General features: G+C 21.7%; 4 protein-coding genes across 6 annotated transcripts; 1 reads left to right on the top strand and 3 right to left on the bottom strand.

The window, feature by feature from the left end:
* Positions 1 to 244: 244 nt before the first annotated feature.
* On the bottom strand, positions 245 to 4,249 carry LOC409017 (pantothenate kinase 4). Of its 2 annotated transcripts, XM_016913914.1 has the most exons (14): positions 3,892 to 4,249; positions 3,421 to 3,700; positions 3,121 to 3,304; positions 2,916 to 3,008; positions 2,580 to 2,736; positions 2,303 to 2,493; positions 1,955 to 2,229; positions 1,740 to 1,892; positions 1,559 to 1,646; positions 1,247 to 1,451; positions 1,007 to 1,164; positions 766 to 935; positions 385 to 699; positions 245 to 285 (listed from the first exon to the last, which is right to left on the bottom strand). In XM_016913914.1, the coding sequence occupies exons 1-13, from the start codon at positions 3,986 to 3,988 to the stop codon at positions 396 to 398; spliced, it is 2,355 nt and encodes a 784-aa protein (XP_016769403.1). In that variant the 5' UTR covers positions 3,989 to 4,249; the 3' UTR covers positions 245 to 285; positions 385 to 395. The 2 variants fall into 2 exon arrangements, with proteins under 2 accessions (XP_016769403.1, XP_016769404.1); XM_016913915.2 differs by lacking the exon at positions 245 to 285 and having other exon boundaries at positions 294 to 699.
* Positions 4,250 to 5,487: 1,238 nt separating this feature from the next.
* Positions 5,488 to 8,679, bottom strand: LOC413917 (alpha-1,2-mannosyltransferase ALG9). The gene is made up of 12 exons (XM_026442721.1): positions 8,560 to 8,679; positions 8,094 to 8,232; positions 7,742 to 7,947; positions 7,527 to 7,640; positions 7,334 to 7,444; positions 6,976 to 7,258; positions 6,795 to 6,911; positions 6,491 to 6,704; positions 6,277 to 6,418; positions 6,080 to 6,209; positions 5,842 to 5,972; positions 5,488 to 5,745 (listed from the first exon to the last, which is right to left on the bottom strand). The coding sequence occupies exons 1-12, from the start codon at positions 8,637 to 8,639 to the stop codon at positions 5,604 to 5,606; spliced, it is 1,809 nt and encodes a 602-aa protein (XP_026298506.1). The 5' UTR covers positions 8,640 to 8,679; the 3' UTR covers positions 5,488 to 5,603.
* On the top strand, positions 8,141 to 10,218 carry LOC726515 (cilia- and flagella-associated protein 300). 2 transcript variants are annotated; one of them, XM_006561766.3, is made up of 7 exons: positions 8,141 to 8,230; positions 8,937 to 9,053; positions 9,155 to 9,236; positions 9,326 to 9,395; positions 9,534 to 9,628; positions 9,756 to 9,928; positions 10,008 to 10,218. In XM_006561766.3, the coding sequence occupies exons 2-7, from the start codon at positions 8,959 to 8,961 to the stop codon at positions 10,204 to 10,206; spliced, it is 714 nt and encodes a 237-aa protein (XP_006561829.3). In that variant the 5' UTR covers positions 8,141 to 8,230; positions 8,937 to 8,958; the 3' UTR covers positions 10,207 to 10,218. The 2 variants fall into 2 exon arrangements, with proteins under 2 accessions (XP_006561829.3, XP_001122247.5); XM_001122247.5 differs by having other exon boundaries at positions 9,456 to 9,628.
* Positions 10,219 to 10,540: 322 nt separating this feature from the next.
* Positions 10,541 to 14,673, bottom strand: LOC551880. Its single transcript, XM_026442719.1, has 11 exons — positions 14,245 to 14,673; positions 13,434 to 13,593; positions 13,302 to 13,349; positions 13,048 to 13,232; positions 12,839 to 12,959; positions 12,239 to 12,767; positions 11,960 to 12,165; positions 11,588 to 11,825; positions 11,184 to 11,400; positions 10,935 to 11,107; positions 10,541 to 10,858 (listed from the first exon to the last, which is right to left on the bottom strand). Exons 2-11 carry the CDS (start codon positions 13,565 to 13,567, stop codon positions 10,760 to 10,762), a joined length of 1,950 nt encoding a protein of 649 aa, XP_026298504.1. The 5' UTR covers positions 13,568 to 13,593; positions 14,245 to 14,673; the 3' UTR covers positions 10,541 to 10,759.
* Positions 14,674 to 14,881: the final 208 nt, after the last annotated feature.

Genomic DNA, 14,881 nt, shown 5'->3' with positions numbered 1-14,881 from the left:
GCATAAAAAAAAATTCTGTAGATATACATAACATATATAAATATTACGTATTTCTAAAATTTTATAATTTTTTGAATTTCCGAATTGGGGATCATTTCTTGTAAGATAAATTTCATAATAATTACAATATTGAAAACAAATAACAATAAATTTTATAAAAATTTAAATAATATTTTTCCTATATTTTCATTCAAAATTATAAATAATATACTAAAATTTTTTATTTTTTATATACATACCTAAATAAAAAATAAAGAAATACTGTAATGTTTCAATTTTTGATTTCTGAAATTAGAATAAAATTTCAAATATATCATAGTTAAATAGTCATAATAGTCATAATTCTGTATAACTACATAATTCAATATATACTTATATACTTACATTTTTATTATTTATTCTTTTATATCGCATGTGCAAATATCTATTTTATTCTCTACACATTCTACTGGACATTCTTTTTCTATTTTTATATCTTGAATTTTCATTTTTATTGGCTTTTCATATTTACATATTACAGCATACATATCACCACCTAATCGACGCGCTAACCATCGATTTTTAACAACTGCTAATTTTAAACATTCACAAGTCATCTTTGCATGAAAATTTGTATGAAGTGTTCTACCCATTCCTTCCAATACAATAAGATCAACATTATGTTTTACCATTGCAAGACATAAGTCCAAGTTCAATCGGCTATTAAAATAATTTGTAAAAATAATATTTAAAATAATCATCTTAATTATATATTATAATAATTACCTTAAATCAAGACAAGGTCCAGCCTGAGCAGTCTCCATAGGAATCAAACGATTTTCTTTTAGGGCATGTCTAATAACTTTGCATATGTTTGATGCATCTCGTAATGTTACAACTAATTCTGAATATGTAACATCATTTAATGCTGGCATAGAATTAGCACATAATATAACCTAAAATAATTTTTATTTTAATTTAATTAATGTAATTATGATCAAATTGAAAGATATATATTTCAACTAACTTTTGTTCCTCGTAATAATAGATCACGAGCAAATGGTAAAATTCCTAATATTATATCAACTCCACTATTATCAACGAAGATAGCAGCACATTTATGTGGTTTACCTGTTTCTAATCTTTCTATCCAATCATCTAAATTATCAACTAACCAAGGTCTACCTAAGTAAAAAAAATATATTAATTTTATCGAGATTGTTTCTTTCGATAAATTATGATCATAAGTATTACAATGCAGCAGTACTCGGTATTTTTGCTTGAGCTTCGGCAAAACCAAAATCTGTTGTTTCCATTAGAGTTGCAACAGCTTGTGCACCCCAATCAAACATATTACCACTCAAAACTCCCAATATTAATGCTTTTATCTTTTCCACTTCTTCCAATTTATCGATAGTTATTATGCGACTTTTTAAATATTTTAAAGCTTCTTCATTTTCTTTCTTCTTTTGCTATATATATAAAATAAATGTTATAACATATTAGAAATTAATTAAATATACTTGATAGAAATCCTAATACAAGAATAAACATAAGAATAAATTTTTCTGAAACTTACAAATAAATAAGGATCAGGAAAATCGAATTCCTTCATGCAATGTTCAATAGTGTCCAGTAATACTCTCACTGTAAGTGTCCCATAAGCACTATAATTCATTATATTACAAATAATAAAATTATAATATATTTTTATAAAATATTAGATTTTTATTATTGAACAAACAATGGTAACAACTTACAATGGTTCAAGATGTAGATAATGTAACCTGTCGACATATTTTTTCTTCAATTTTGTTGCTCTATCTTTTGCAGTTGGACTATGTGGTTGACTATGAAGAGCTCTAGCTATGAATTTATCTACTGATTCTTCAAAACATTGAAGCCAATAATCTCTAGAAATATTTATTATATATCATTAAAAAATGTATGCAATATAAAACTATTTATAATTTACCTAGCTTCTTTATCCTCAGCAAGATCAGTTGTATCAGGATTATAAGAGGCTGGATCTTTCAAAAGTGGACAAAATGTAACAGCAGTTTCTGCTTGGTCAATTTCCAATTGATCTATTTTAATTCCAAGATTAGTACATGCTGTATCTTTAAATCCTGAAGATCCAGCATAATTTTCCAACCAGTTATATTCATTAGATTGTTCAGCACCATATAAAAAAGCTCCAATTGCACCAAGATAACCTTCGTGCCGAAGAAAAAGAGGTTTCACCTTTCCCTAGTTTTATAAAAAAAAAATTTATATATACATTATGTTTATATGAGAGAAAAATGAAAAGTTTAAAACTAACACGAGACCAATATTTGATGGAACATGAAATAGTATGCATTGATAGAGGATGATTACGAAGAAAATAACCACCAAAATAAACTTTATTCATGTTATGCATAGTTGCATGTAAACTTGCTATTTGTCCAATATCATTACTTATGGTAATTAAAAGACTTCTAACAAGATCTGCTTCAGAATATTTTGGTTGTCCTAAAATATAAATAAAAACATTTATTCCTTATTAATATTTAATTTGGTAATCACATAAATTATTTATTTTTTCTATGTCCATTTACCATCACTATTATAAAAAGTAGCTTTGCCAAAAGAAGCTGCAATAAGATTTCCAGATAAACCTTGAGAAGAATAATCACCCCCATAAATATCTTTCACTAACATATCAACATTACGATGATCTCCTCTTTCTGCAAGTTGCAACAATTCATCAAAGCCCTAATAAAATATTTTTAATTATTTTTTAATATTGTATTTATTTGTTTCAAACAGAGATATAACAATTAATAATTTATATATATATATATATATATATATATATATATATATATATATATATAAATATATATATAAAGAAATTAATAAGTATAAAGAGATTTATATCAAATTATTAATACCTTTTTTTTTGTGAGCAAAAAGCCTAATCCCCAAAATGTTCCTCCTCCTGTAGCTGTACCACCAACTCTTTCAAATACCTCATCAGATTCAACCTGAAAATATCATACATATTAAAAGTAACTGGTAACATGTATTTTAAAAGTAATTTAAAAATAAAGAAGAATTTATTTTTTAAGACAATTAATTATTATATTTATAACTTACTTTAAGAATACTAACACCACTACCAATATTTACTAACATATATGGAAATATGTTAGGACCAGCTTTTTGAAATTTATATTCAGGATTTCCATATCTTTCAAATTCAAATGCTTCATAAGATATATTTTTTAATAAAAAATTACAACCTTTTATTAGACATGCAATCTCATCTTCTTTATCAATTCTAAAATAATATTTCATTTACTTTTATTTTTGTTAATAGTGCTTATTAACTTATTAAATTATATATATTTCATTTAATAAATATACAAAATTTAAATATTATTTTAAAATACTTACATTAACCCTAATTTTTCTTGTAGCATAAAATTAAATTTATATGCTCCTCCACCAGTTACTTTAATATTTTTGCCATGAAATTTTTCAACATTTACTAAATTTTTTTTCACAAAATCCAAACAATTTTCAAGGTATCTGGTCTCAAATTTAACAAAATGAAGTCTATTACCTTCATGTACTTTGTATGTACGTTCTCCAGTATTTCCTAAACCTGTATCCTCGTATAATGCTTTACGATAACTAATTGTTGAATAATAAGCTATTTTTGTCAAAGATAATCCTGTAATTAAATGAAAATCCAAATAATCTTGAATTGCATTATTAAAGGACTATGATGATTTCAAATTTTAAAAATTAAAAATGAATATATATAATCTTCAAAGATTTGAAGGATAACCTTATAATTGAATTTATATAAAATACATAAAATCTTTTACAGAATGTTAATAAAATATAGAACATAATACATACCAATATCAATAGCAAATTTTTGAGCATTTTTCAAATTTGCAAATACTTCAACTGCACCTGGTAATTTTATGGAATGATTTCGTTCATTCGTTTCCATTTTACATTTATCTTAACGAAACTACTATACTTCGAACAGTAGGTGTTTTCACAATTAGCAATCAGTATACATCACGTTAAATAATAATTTTATCAGTATTTAAATATTTGTTAATAAATATCATATGTATGCAGTGAAAAATTTTCTTATCTCTAGGATATACATCAACGCGCATGAATTAAAATTTTGTTTACTCGAAATTTATCGCGTTGATCTAAAAAAATGGCTATTAATATTAGATAAACAGAAGCGCCCCATTCATACATAATGATAACGTTTGATTTTAATAAAAAATTATGCACAAAGCTTAATTATATATGCAAAGCAAATTATGATAAAAAAAATAATATACTTTAATTATTTAAATAATTTCTAATATATATATAATAATAATTATATATATATATATATATAATTAATAACAAAGAATTTTATGATTCTATAATGTATTTTTGGTAGAGAAAGAATTTATATAAGAATTTGTTACAGTAAAGCATAATAAATTATCTTCTTATATATATGTAATTCTTATAATATATTTATATTAATATTTGCAATTTTAATTTGTATGATATAGCGACACTTATAAGATATAAAGATAATTAATCATATTAAAAAGATTATTAGTCATATTAAAATTATTAAAGTCATATTATTTGTTCATAAATCATATATTGTTTAATTTATAATTAATTTATATCATATAAAATTTGTTAAAAAATAATTTAAAAAATATTAATAAACTTAATAAAATTAAAAAATATTTTGTAATAATTAAATAATTTAAATTTTACACAATATGTTCCTGAAAATTTTTACTAGAATATTTATAAAATATAATACAATAATTTACAATATATTTGCAATTAAAATTAATTATATTACACTTTCATAAATATATTTATAATCTCACTATATATATGTAAATTGTTAATTACAAAGAAACTGGAATTTAATTACATATAAATATTATTATCAAATATTATTCATACACTATTATTATTTTTAGTTAAGTTTATTATATATGTTATACTGATAAAATTATTTATATATATATTGATAAAAATAATGCTTAACAGTTTATTAAAATATGCAAATACTAAAAATGGAAGAACAAAATTAAAATATTTTATATTATTAAGTATTTTATACATAAAAAATAATTATTAATTAAGTATTTTATTACAAGTATAAGTTTTTTATATATCTATGTATTTTATACAAAGTTTTTATTCAATATATCTATATCAATCATAATTTATATATTCATTCAATATATTTATATCAATCATAATTTATATATTTTTTAAAACATACTAATCACGCATATATTTAACTATAAGCGCATATATTATATTATACATATATTAACAATCATTTATTATAACAAAATTATGATCGATTCAGAATCTAATTATGAATTTCTTAATTTTTAATAAAACTAAAAAAGTTTGTAATTTTTTTAAGTTTTAATCATTTTTGTTTTTTTTTTATTTTCATTTATTATTTTTAAATTATTTTGTTTTATCTTTTATTGTACAGTCCATTTGAAATTGTAATTTCCCTGATAGAGACCCTGTTTATCAAAATCATATATATGTTCTAAAATTTTTACTTAAACAGGTTTTGTATTCTTTCCTTTCGACAAAAGAGGAATTGATTTCAATTTAATATTTTGTAATAAATTATACGAGTCATATATACAATATTTATCAGATAAGAAAGGAATATAAAATGCTCGAAAAAATCGATGTGATCTAAAAAATAAATAAAAAATTCAATAAAATATTAAGTTAATAAATATTATAGATAATACTATATAAGAAAATTTATGTAACATATAAATCACTTACTTTGCTGAATTTAAAAATTTGGATGATTTTATTATTGTGAAATTATCATTGAATCGAGAATAATTTGGTTCTAAAATTGTTTCAATACCATTGTCCAAGTCTAACACAAAATGGCATTTATCTAAATTAAACTACAATAATATGCATTAAATTAGTTAAATTGAATAATAATCATATAAAAAAATCTATGCAAAAATCTACATTTTAATATCTTCATATTGCGTTATAAATAGCTTACATAACGTGTAGGTTCTTCTCTATTCATATCATTAAAATAGGGTTGCACAATACTAGTTGCATTTTCATGGTTTAAAAAAGGTTGTGGTAATTGACCTTTAAATTCTGATCTTAAATATTGAAGTTTCCAACTACAATATTTTTATTTAAAAACATGAAACATTTTATATTATATTTATTAAAAAATGTATTACTTACTTATTTGATGGAAAGAAAAAGCTACTTGGAAATCTGTGCCATTCTTTACCAATACAAAAATTAATATTAATATCCTTAGATATTTCTTTTTCTAAACCAAGTTTATTAGTATCAATCAGTACTTCCATTGGTGCATAATAACCTAATATTTAAAAAAAATGAAAAAATTTTATTTTAATTAACTTTCAAATTTTAATTAATCAAAACTTTTTACCTTTATATATTGCCAATGATCTTGATATTCCAAGAAGACCACATATTAAAATAGCAAAACATGTAATATAAACAGTGTATTGCAAATAATGATAAGCAATATGTAAAGAACTAATTTTTGTCCTGATAAAAAAATATAATTTTTGAATAGTATCTACAGCTATACCTCCAGCCATACAAATCATTGGATATACAGGAAACAAAAATCGTTCTTCCTATAATAAAAATATATATAATTAGATATATATATAATCTATATAGATATTATATAATTTTAATTATTAAAAGAATATTATTTAATTTACCTTATGAGGTTGTGAAAAAAACACTAGAAACCAAAGGTACAATGGCGCCAAAGAATACCAGTAAGATAAACATAAACGATCTCTTGGCCTAGCTGGTACAATTAGCCACACTAAAAACTATAATGTTGATTAAAACATCAAAAATTATAAAGTTTCAGATTATTATTTTCATAAATATTACCAATCCAAATGGAGCACAAATAGCACCAATAAAAACGAAATTAAAGTTTAAAAATCCATTATAAATGTAATAGCTGAAAGGTTCTATTCCATAAATATTTGGCCCATGATTAGTAAAGACATTATACATTACAATATTTAAAGGTGCTATAACTAGTTTACCATAATACATTGAATCAATCCATATCATTGGTATTAATACAACAGTACCAGATATGACTACCCATTTTATAAATTTACTCCATTCTTGTTTATGTAATAACATTTCTATTGCAATTGGTAACCTGCAAATTGATATGAAAAATATTTATATAACTATTTAATTTTTACATTTTAATTTTCTATATAATATAAAATACCCAAGTAGTGCTGCAAATGGCCATCCTAATAAAGCAGATAAAGCTGTAGCAAAAATTGCTAATTCATACTGACGTCCATACCATGCTGCTATTGCAATAGTACTCAAATACCTATATAAAAACACATAATATTAATTTAAATGATTTAATTTTGCATATTCATTTTATATATTATTATTTTTAAATAACATACATCGAAAAAGAGGATGGTAAAAATGCAGCACTAGCAATATACATGCCAGAGCTAAGAATGAGAAATACTAATGTTAATCTGCCTATGTGAATTCCAAATTCTCTGCATACATTTCTATTAGAAAAATAATAATATTTAGTTAATATTTTAAGATAAAAATTATCATCAATGAATCTATATTATTAAAAATATAATATGATTCATAAGATATATACTTATAAAAATATACTTCAGACAATGCACAACCCACAGATAATAGGCATCTTACAAAATAGAAAACTAAAACAGGATTTGGTTCTAACAAGTAATGATAAAGTTTTGCTGGTACCATATGAATCAATAAATACATGTATGATCTTAATGCATATTGTGGGCTATATTCCCATGTTTGTTGACCATTGCCATAAAGTAGATAATGACTCTAAAACATAAAATATATTTTAGAAAAAAAAATTTTGTAAGTTTTTGTAAAATAAGTTATTTATTAAAACAGAATAATATAAAATAAATAATATAAACATATATAAACATTATTAAAAATTAAAAAAATTATTAAGAATTCCTTACTGGTTCCCAATAATTATATGTTTCATCACAATCTGTTATGTGACTCCATATAGCAGAACAAAATCTAGCAGATAGAAGTAATTTAAATGCTGTATCCACACAAGGATAAATAAGTCCAATATCAGAGGATTCTTCAGGTCTAAAACATACGTTCTTAATTTTTCTTGAAATTTGTATTTAATTTTATGCATATTTAATTTTTATAATTTATAATTTTATTATTTTAGACATTTCATATTAATCATGAAATAAAAAAATAAAAATAATCATAACTAATAATAATACAAATCTTATAAAATAACATATTATAAATATTTACAGTTTCTTATTAAAACAATTAATATTAAATTGTCAAAGAAAAAAAGGTTAACCGGTATATAATGTGTTTATTTTTATTAAATATAAAAGAACACAACAATTTTTTTTCCGTGTTTTATTAATAAGAAAAAAAAAATATTATGTTTACTTTGAAAATCTTCTGCCATTCAACTTTTTCAATTCTTTCTTGGAAATAAAAAGCTGACGTTGACGTTGATTCGGCGCCATGATTTTTCAAAACCTTTGAAGCTAAATATTTTTTTAACTATATTATTAAAATATTTAGAAATATTAAAATTTTATATATTCATTTTATTAATACTAAAAATTATTTTTATAATTACAATTATATAACATTAATTTATACAAATATTTTATATGTTATTTTATATATTTTCTTTATTATTGCTTAAAAATATTTTTTTTGTAAATTTCTTTTTTATATTATAATTTCCTTTTTTTTTTCAAAACTTTTCTATATATTAAATAATTAACATAGTATAAATATCATATGTATTTCCATAGTAACAATATAAACTTGTTAAAAATGGAGATTGAACATAAATATACATTTGTGCCTCTTGTTCAAAAAAATCTTATTAATATAAACGATAAAAAAATTCAAGAATTTCTTACTAAATGGTAATAATATTAATGTTTTATTACATTATTATTGTCTATTTTTGATTTATATATATATATATAACAACTTGTTATAGTAATAAGTTTTTTTTAACTTTTAGGGGAATTAAAGGAAATTTTATTATCCAGCATTTTACATTCAACGAACCTTTTCAAAAATATCATAAATATCATTTGGCTGAAGTCAGTTAATCATGTAGTTTTTATTTCAAAATGCTTTTATTTTAAAATAATTTTAAAGTAAATTTTTTATTATTTTTTAATTTTTCTAGGCTTTTTTTAAAGATAGTACTGTTGCTAAAGAATTGTTAACAAAGCAAGGAAATTATTGGGCAAAACAAGGTGACAAAAGATATTTTTCTATATGATATTATGTATTATTAATTTTTGTTTATTTAATAGATATAATAGCATCAAGTGTAGAAATAAATCCTATTTCTTGTTCTGTTTTAAATATGTCTTTCTTCAATAAATTAAAAGATCCTAAAAATGGAATTGTGCACAAATCTGGAGCAATTTGTAAAAGATTTGATATGGAAATAGAAAATTTTCTAATCTCTGATAATCTTAGAGCAGTATGGATTTTTACTTATTTATAATTAATTAGTTTTAATATATAATACTTTTAATATATATATATATATATATATATATATTTATTTATAATATATAATTATATATTCATTTATAATAAATTTATAGATGTTATTAGATGAAGAATGTCCAGAGTATAATTTATATTTAAAAGATGAACGAGAAGAATTTATATTTTTTATTTTTCAAATGCTTGTTCTTGGAGGAATATTGTGTCAATATGAAGATATTTTAAATCCATATTTAGAAGTAACAAAAGCTATGTATAAGGATTTAATAAAGTTGGGTGATATAATTGTTTTATAAGTGTTTATATAATAATAATTATACAATAAATAATTATATTTTTCTATTATTTAGAGTACAAAAAAATGAAGATACTGATTTATCAATTAGTACAATAGTTTTACAGGTAATAGCTAAAGATAGTAAAGGAGAAGCATATTTTCCATATGATCCATCACATATGCAAAATATAGGATTTCTATTAATTGACAGCGTAACTCATGAAATTACAACATTTTTGCATCAATTTGGCGAATATTGTCTTTCACAATAATTATAAAAAAAATTTAGAGAGAATTATATCATAAGTATATTTTATAAAAAAAAACATTATTCTATACACCAAATCATTACATTATATTGTGCATTATTTATATTATACATTTATCATATATTTAATATTTATTAATTTGTTAAAATATATTAAAAATATATTAAGAATTTGTTAAAATATATTAAAATATATTAAAATAACTTAAAATTTAGCAATTTGTCTATTTAATTGATTAATTGTTATTAAGAATATTAATATGTAATTAAGATATTATTTACTGATGCATTATTCACTTCATATATGTGTAAAATGTAAATATAGTACTATATATAAATACACTATAAATAATAATATTCTTTATTTGTAATATTATCTTTTCCTGTATTATTATATTATTCTTAAGATTATAATGTTAAGACGAAAAACATGAGGTAAATGTAAAAATTGAAATATAATTCTAATCACAGCATTTCTTTCATGGCTTGTGAATTTTTTCATGAAAATTTTTTTGTTATTTAATTTAAGTAAATATATATTACTTTTTAAATACTGTTTAATTTTTGCAATAACAATATTTTCTTAAATGAAATAAAGAATTTTCTACACATCTTGCCTGAGACCCATACATATTAATTCTACTAATATCTGAAATCTAAAAATTTTGATATATTTATTTTTATTTTTTTATTTTTGATAATTACATTGATAAATATAAATAGTAAACTTACTTTGGTCAAAAAACTATTTTTTTTTATATCATAAGTAATACTGACTTCAAATAAAGCAGCTCCGGGTTCTGTTTTTACTTTTAATTGATAGGTTTCAGTAGTTAATTTTGTTTTTGCGCTAAAATCTCCTATAAAACCATCTTGATCTCCCGATTTTTGAAATTTTAATAAACCTATAATTTTACATTTTAATATTTATTAACATGGAATTCAATTAACATGGAAAAAAAATATAATTGTTTATAATACCTTTATTAGGTATAAGTTTAGCAGCCCACAATATTTCTTTTATTTTCAATTTTTCACATATATCACGATGATCTTCTGTATAACTATTAAGGAATTGAATAAAATACTTGGCTGCAGCAATAACATTATCATTGTCAATTGAAATTTCTTGCCAACTAAGACATGCACACCAATGGGGCTCTATAAATGCATCCGCACAAGTTCTATCTAATGGTATCTGTATTATCATGTATATTTATTAATTTTTAAATTTAATTATAATTAAATGTTAATGTTATATCTAATTTATAGCAAAAAATAAAAACTGTGTCACCATAATTTTATTTGGAAACATGCGAAAAAATGATTGCTTAGTAGACATTAAATACATAGTAGATATTAAATATAATTTTTAATTTATCTACCTTATCAAATAAGCTAATAGCTCTCTGATGACGATCTCCAATTTTTGGTGTTTCAAAATTTAATATATTTTCCAATGTTTTGTGGATATCAAATGGAGTTGTTAAATAACGTGTATTATGTAAAAAATTTGCATAAGCTTCTGGATAAACTTTTTTAAACCACAGTGGAAATACAAATGAAAAATATGGTAGTCTTTCCTCTTGTTTACCTTGTAGAGTATTACGAATTTCAGCAAACCTTAAAAATAAAATTTTCAATATTAGAAATATATGTTTATAAAGTTTTCAATATATTAAGAATAACATTTTTTTGATACAACACAATATTTAAAGTAAAATTTTATTCAATTCAATTTTATATATTATACAAACCTATGTCCATGATCACTCATTATTATCAATACTGTATTATTCAAGTGACCAAATTCATGTAAATCTTTTATCCAATTATAAAAATCTTCATCTACCATTCCTATATCATTATAAGAATCATGTGAAAGTTCTCCATGAAATCCAAACACAAATTTTGGTTGATGTTTATAAACATTAAAAATTTCTTTAATATAATTCAACATTACCTATAAGAGTAATAAATTTAATGATTAAATTGATAACTTTACTATAAAGAATATTAAAAAAAATTTGTAATACCATGTGTCTTGGAATGCCTCCAATACAAAATTTATTATAGTATCTAAAATATGGTGTGGCAGCCAAATAGAAAGTTCTCATGTAATGATCAGTTGGTTGTTTATTAAAACCCTTTAGACGATATGTAAAAGTTCCAATATGATGAACATCTTCCATAAATCCTGTTATATAACCATTCTCTTTATACTGATTCCATATCATTGGATATACATTGACATACTTTGCTTTTAATCCCATGCGTTTCCTAGTATCTGGAAGTTCAAGTTCAATTTTTCCAGTAAGAATAGGAATAAGAGCTTGTGGTGTTCCATCACCTACTATATTATATCCTTCCAATATTAAAGCATCTAAATATTCTTTCAAATATTGATATGTTTTTGGTAATTTACGTATAAATGTATTTCTGGATAAAGAATCAAAACCAAACATAAGTACATTTAACTTAAGAGCCTTGTTGCCAACATTTTCCCATTTACTTTTTTCTTTTACTTTAGGATCATCCTTTACTCCAACCATGATACTATGCCATCTAAAAAATTTTATAAGAAATAAAATAATTAATAGATAATAATCAATAGATTATTTTTAATATATACTTACTCATTTCTATTTTTTGATTCACATTTAACATCAACAAAATCACTGTATTTTAGAACATAGGAATCATCAGATTCAATAGGAGTCATAAATGATACATTATAATCATCATCTCTGAGAATTTCTGTAAATGTAATTGAAACAATTATAAAATACAATGATATGAATATTATAAAATATTACTGTAAATATGTAAATTTCACAAAATTTACCACTGAAAAGACAAGTTATAGATCCATATTTTTTTTTTGCTTTATTACTAATAACCAATCTTGAACCACGAAGAATAACCCAATCTTCTGGTGTACATTGCAAGGGAGAAACATCATGAATGAATTTGGTAATTTCTGGATTAGAAACATCTAATTGAGGTAGTTTACAAGCCACAATTCCTTCCCTAAGGACATACGGATCTTTCTACTTTTTTTTATCTAATAAAATTTTTCTAATAAAATTAATTATATACCCAATATAAGGTTGTTCAGATTCCTTAATTAGCTGAGATATGTGTATTCTAAAATGATATAAGTTATCAAAATATGAATTATAATATAAAATGGTTCATTCTTATATTGAAATGAATAAAATGTTTACTTACAATTTATCTAAATTTGATAATTCATTGTCATTAAATCCTAATTCTGAACGAAAAACTTGAATAACACAAAACAGCAATAAAACAAATAATGCTGTTATTATTAAACGTCGAAAATAACATGACATAATCTTCATTTTTATTTAATTTATCATAAAATTACCTAAAAGGTAAAATATTTATTTTTATTTTATTTCTTCATCTTGTCCATTTATGTGAATTTTTTCCTAAAATATTTTTTTCATCCAAAATATATATCTATATTATAAAATGAAATTAAAATTTAATATAATAAAAATAACAAATAAAAGCATTTATTCATAGATATAAATTTATTATAAATATTAATAATTAACATCAATTTAAGCAAAACAAAGTATTAAAAAATAGTAGAGTAAATACTATACGTATATAAATACAAAATTTCAAGTTTAAAACAATAATCAAATAAACATATAAAATATAATCTTAAAAAAAATAAATGAATACAGAAATTATATAAGTTTAATTTTATTAAAATCAAATAAACTTATATATAACAATAATTTTATATTGTTTCAACAGACCATTGTACAAAATCCTTTCCTAAAAAATTAACTAACAAGAATCTATTTTTACAAAATATATATAAGTCTAATATGTATACTTTGTGAAAATGTATAGAATTAACAACTTTGATCTATAATTAAATGTGTGAAAAATGGCAACATTTCGTTTGCAACAAAGTTAATTGATTCTTTTTTAAAACAATCCTTAGGTTAAAACAACTTTGAGACTTAACAAATAAATAATCTACCGTGACTCTTTTTTTTACCAGTTTTCTAATAATGTCACAAGTAATGTCTTCAATTTATACAATTAATTATAGACTTTTTCATTCTTCTATTTTCTTATTTTTTTTCATTCAATAATAAGATCATAAGCTATAATTAATCATATAAGATATTTCTTGAAATTTGTTTTTTTCTTTCTTCTTTCATCGTATATTTGCCTTCTTTTAGAATTTCTCTCTGGAAATTTATCACATCATGTTGAAACAGCGAAAAAACATTGGCGAATATTGACATACCCTATCTTTCCCGTGAAACTGAACAGAATTAACTTCAGTTTTGAACTATAGATATAACTACCATTAAGGCGCGTCATTTGAGAAAAATACACAGAAAATGTATCTTGATATGCATGGATATAAAAAGAGAAAAATACAAATTAAATCTTTAATGTATTTACGACGTTACAAATCATCATCACATATATTATCTTTGCTACACACAATTTAAAATTTATCATGTGCGATGACATTATATAGTTTTTAAAATTAATTTTTTTAATTTTATATAAAATTATTTACAATAAAATTATTTACAATAATTAAGATAGAAATATACATTATTAAACACTTATTATAAGATTCGATCATTTAAAAAATTAAAAATGCTTCTAGTTCAATC

This window comes from Apis mellifera, linkage group LG9 (genome assembly GCF_003254395.2).
Source record: "Apis mellifera strain DH4 linkage group LG9, Amel_HAv3.1, whole genome shotgun sequence".
Lineage (NCBI taxonomy): Eukaryota > Metazoa > Arthropoda > Insecta > Hymenoptera > Apidae > Apis > Apis mellifera.
The sequence above is the reverse complement of the archived record's forward strand: the minus strand, read 5'-3'. Positions and strand labels throughout refer to the sequence as shown.

Excerpts from the sequence above, each read along its gene's own strand:
- LOC413917 (XM_026442721.1), bottom strand. The coding sequence starts at position 8,639 with ATGGCGCCGAATCAACGTCAACGTCAGCTTTTTATTTCCAAGAAAGAA. Across the intron at positions 7,948-8,093 it reads CATATAATTATTGGGAACCA|AGTCATTATCTACTTTATGG; the intron begins GTAAGGAATTCT and ends TTTATGTTTTAG. Across the intron at positions 5,973-6,079 it reads GAGAAGAACCTACACGTTAT|TTTAATTTAGATAAATGCCA; the intron begins GTAAGCTATTTA and ends ATATTATTGTAG.
- LOC409017 (XM_016913914.1), bottom strand. The coding sequence starts at position 3,988 with ATGGAAACGAATGAACGAAATCATTCCATAAAATTACCAGGTGCAGTT. Across the intron at positions 2,230-2,302 it reads CCATCAAATATTGGTCTCGT|GGAAAGGTGAAACCTCTTTT; the intron begins GTTAGTTTTAAA and ends TTATAAAACTAG. Across the intron at positions 1,452-1,558 it reads TTCCTGATCCTTATTTATTT|CAAAAGAAGAAAGAAAATGA; the intron begins GTAAGTTTCAGA and ends TTATATATATAG.
- LOC726515 (XM_001122247.5), top strand. The coding sequence starts at position 8,959 with ATGGAGATTGAACATAAATATACATTTGTGCCTCTTGTTCAAAAAAAT. Across the intron at positions 9,054-9,154 it reads CAAGAATTTCTTACTAAATG|GGGAATTAAAGGAAATTTTA; the intron begins GTAATAATATTA and ends TTTAACTTTTAG. Across the intron at positions 9,237-9,325 it reads ATAAATATCATTTGGCTGAA|GCTTTTTTTAAAGATAGTAC; the intron begins GTCAGTTAATCA and ends TAATTTTTCTAG.
- LOC551880 (XM_026442719.1), bottom strand. The coding sequence starts at position 13,567 with ATGAAGATTATGTCATGTTATTTTCGACGTTTAATAATAACAGCATTA. Across the intron at positions 13,233-13,301 it reads TCTGAACAACCTTATATTGG|GGAAGGAATTGTGGCTTGTA; the intron begins GTATATAATTAA and ends GTATGTCCTTAG. Across the intron at positions 11,826-11,959 it reads ATGAGTGATCATGGACATAG|GTTTGCTGAAATTCGTAATA; the intron begins GTTTGTATAATA and ends TTTATTTTTAAG.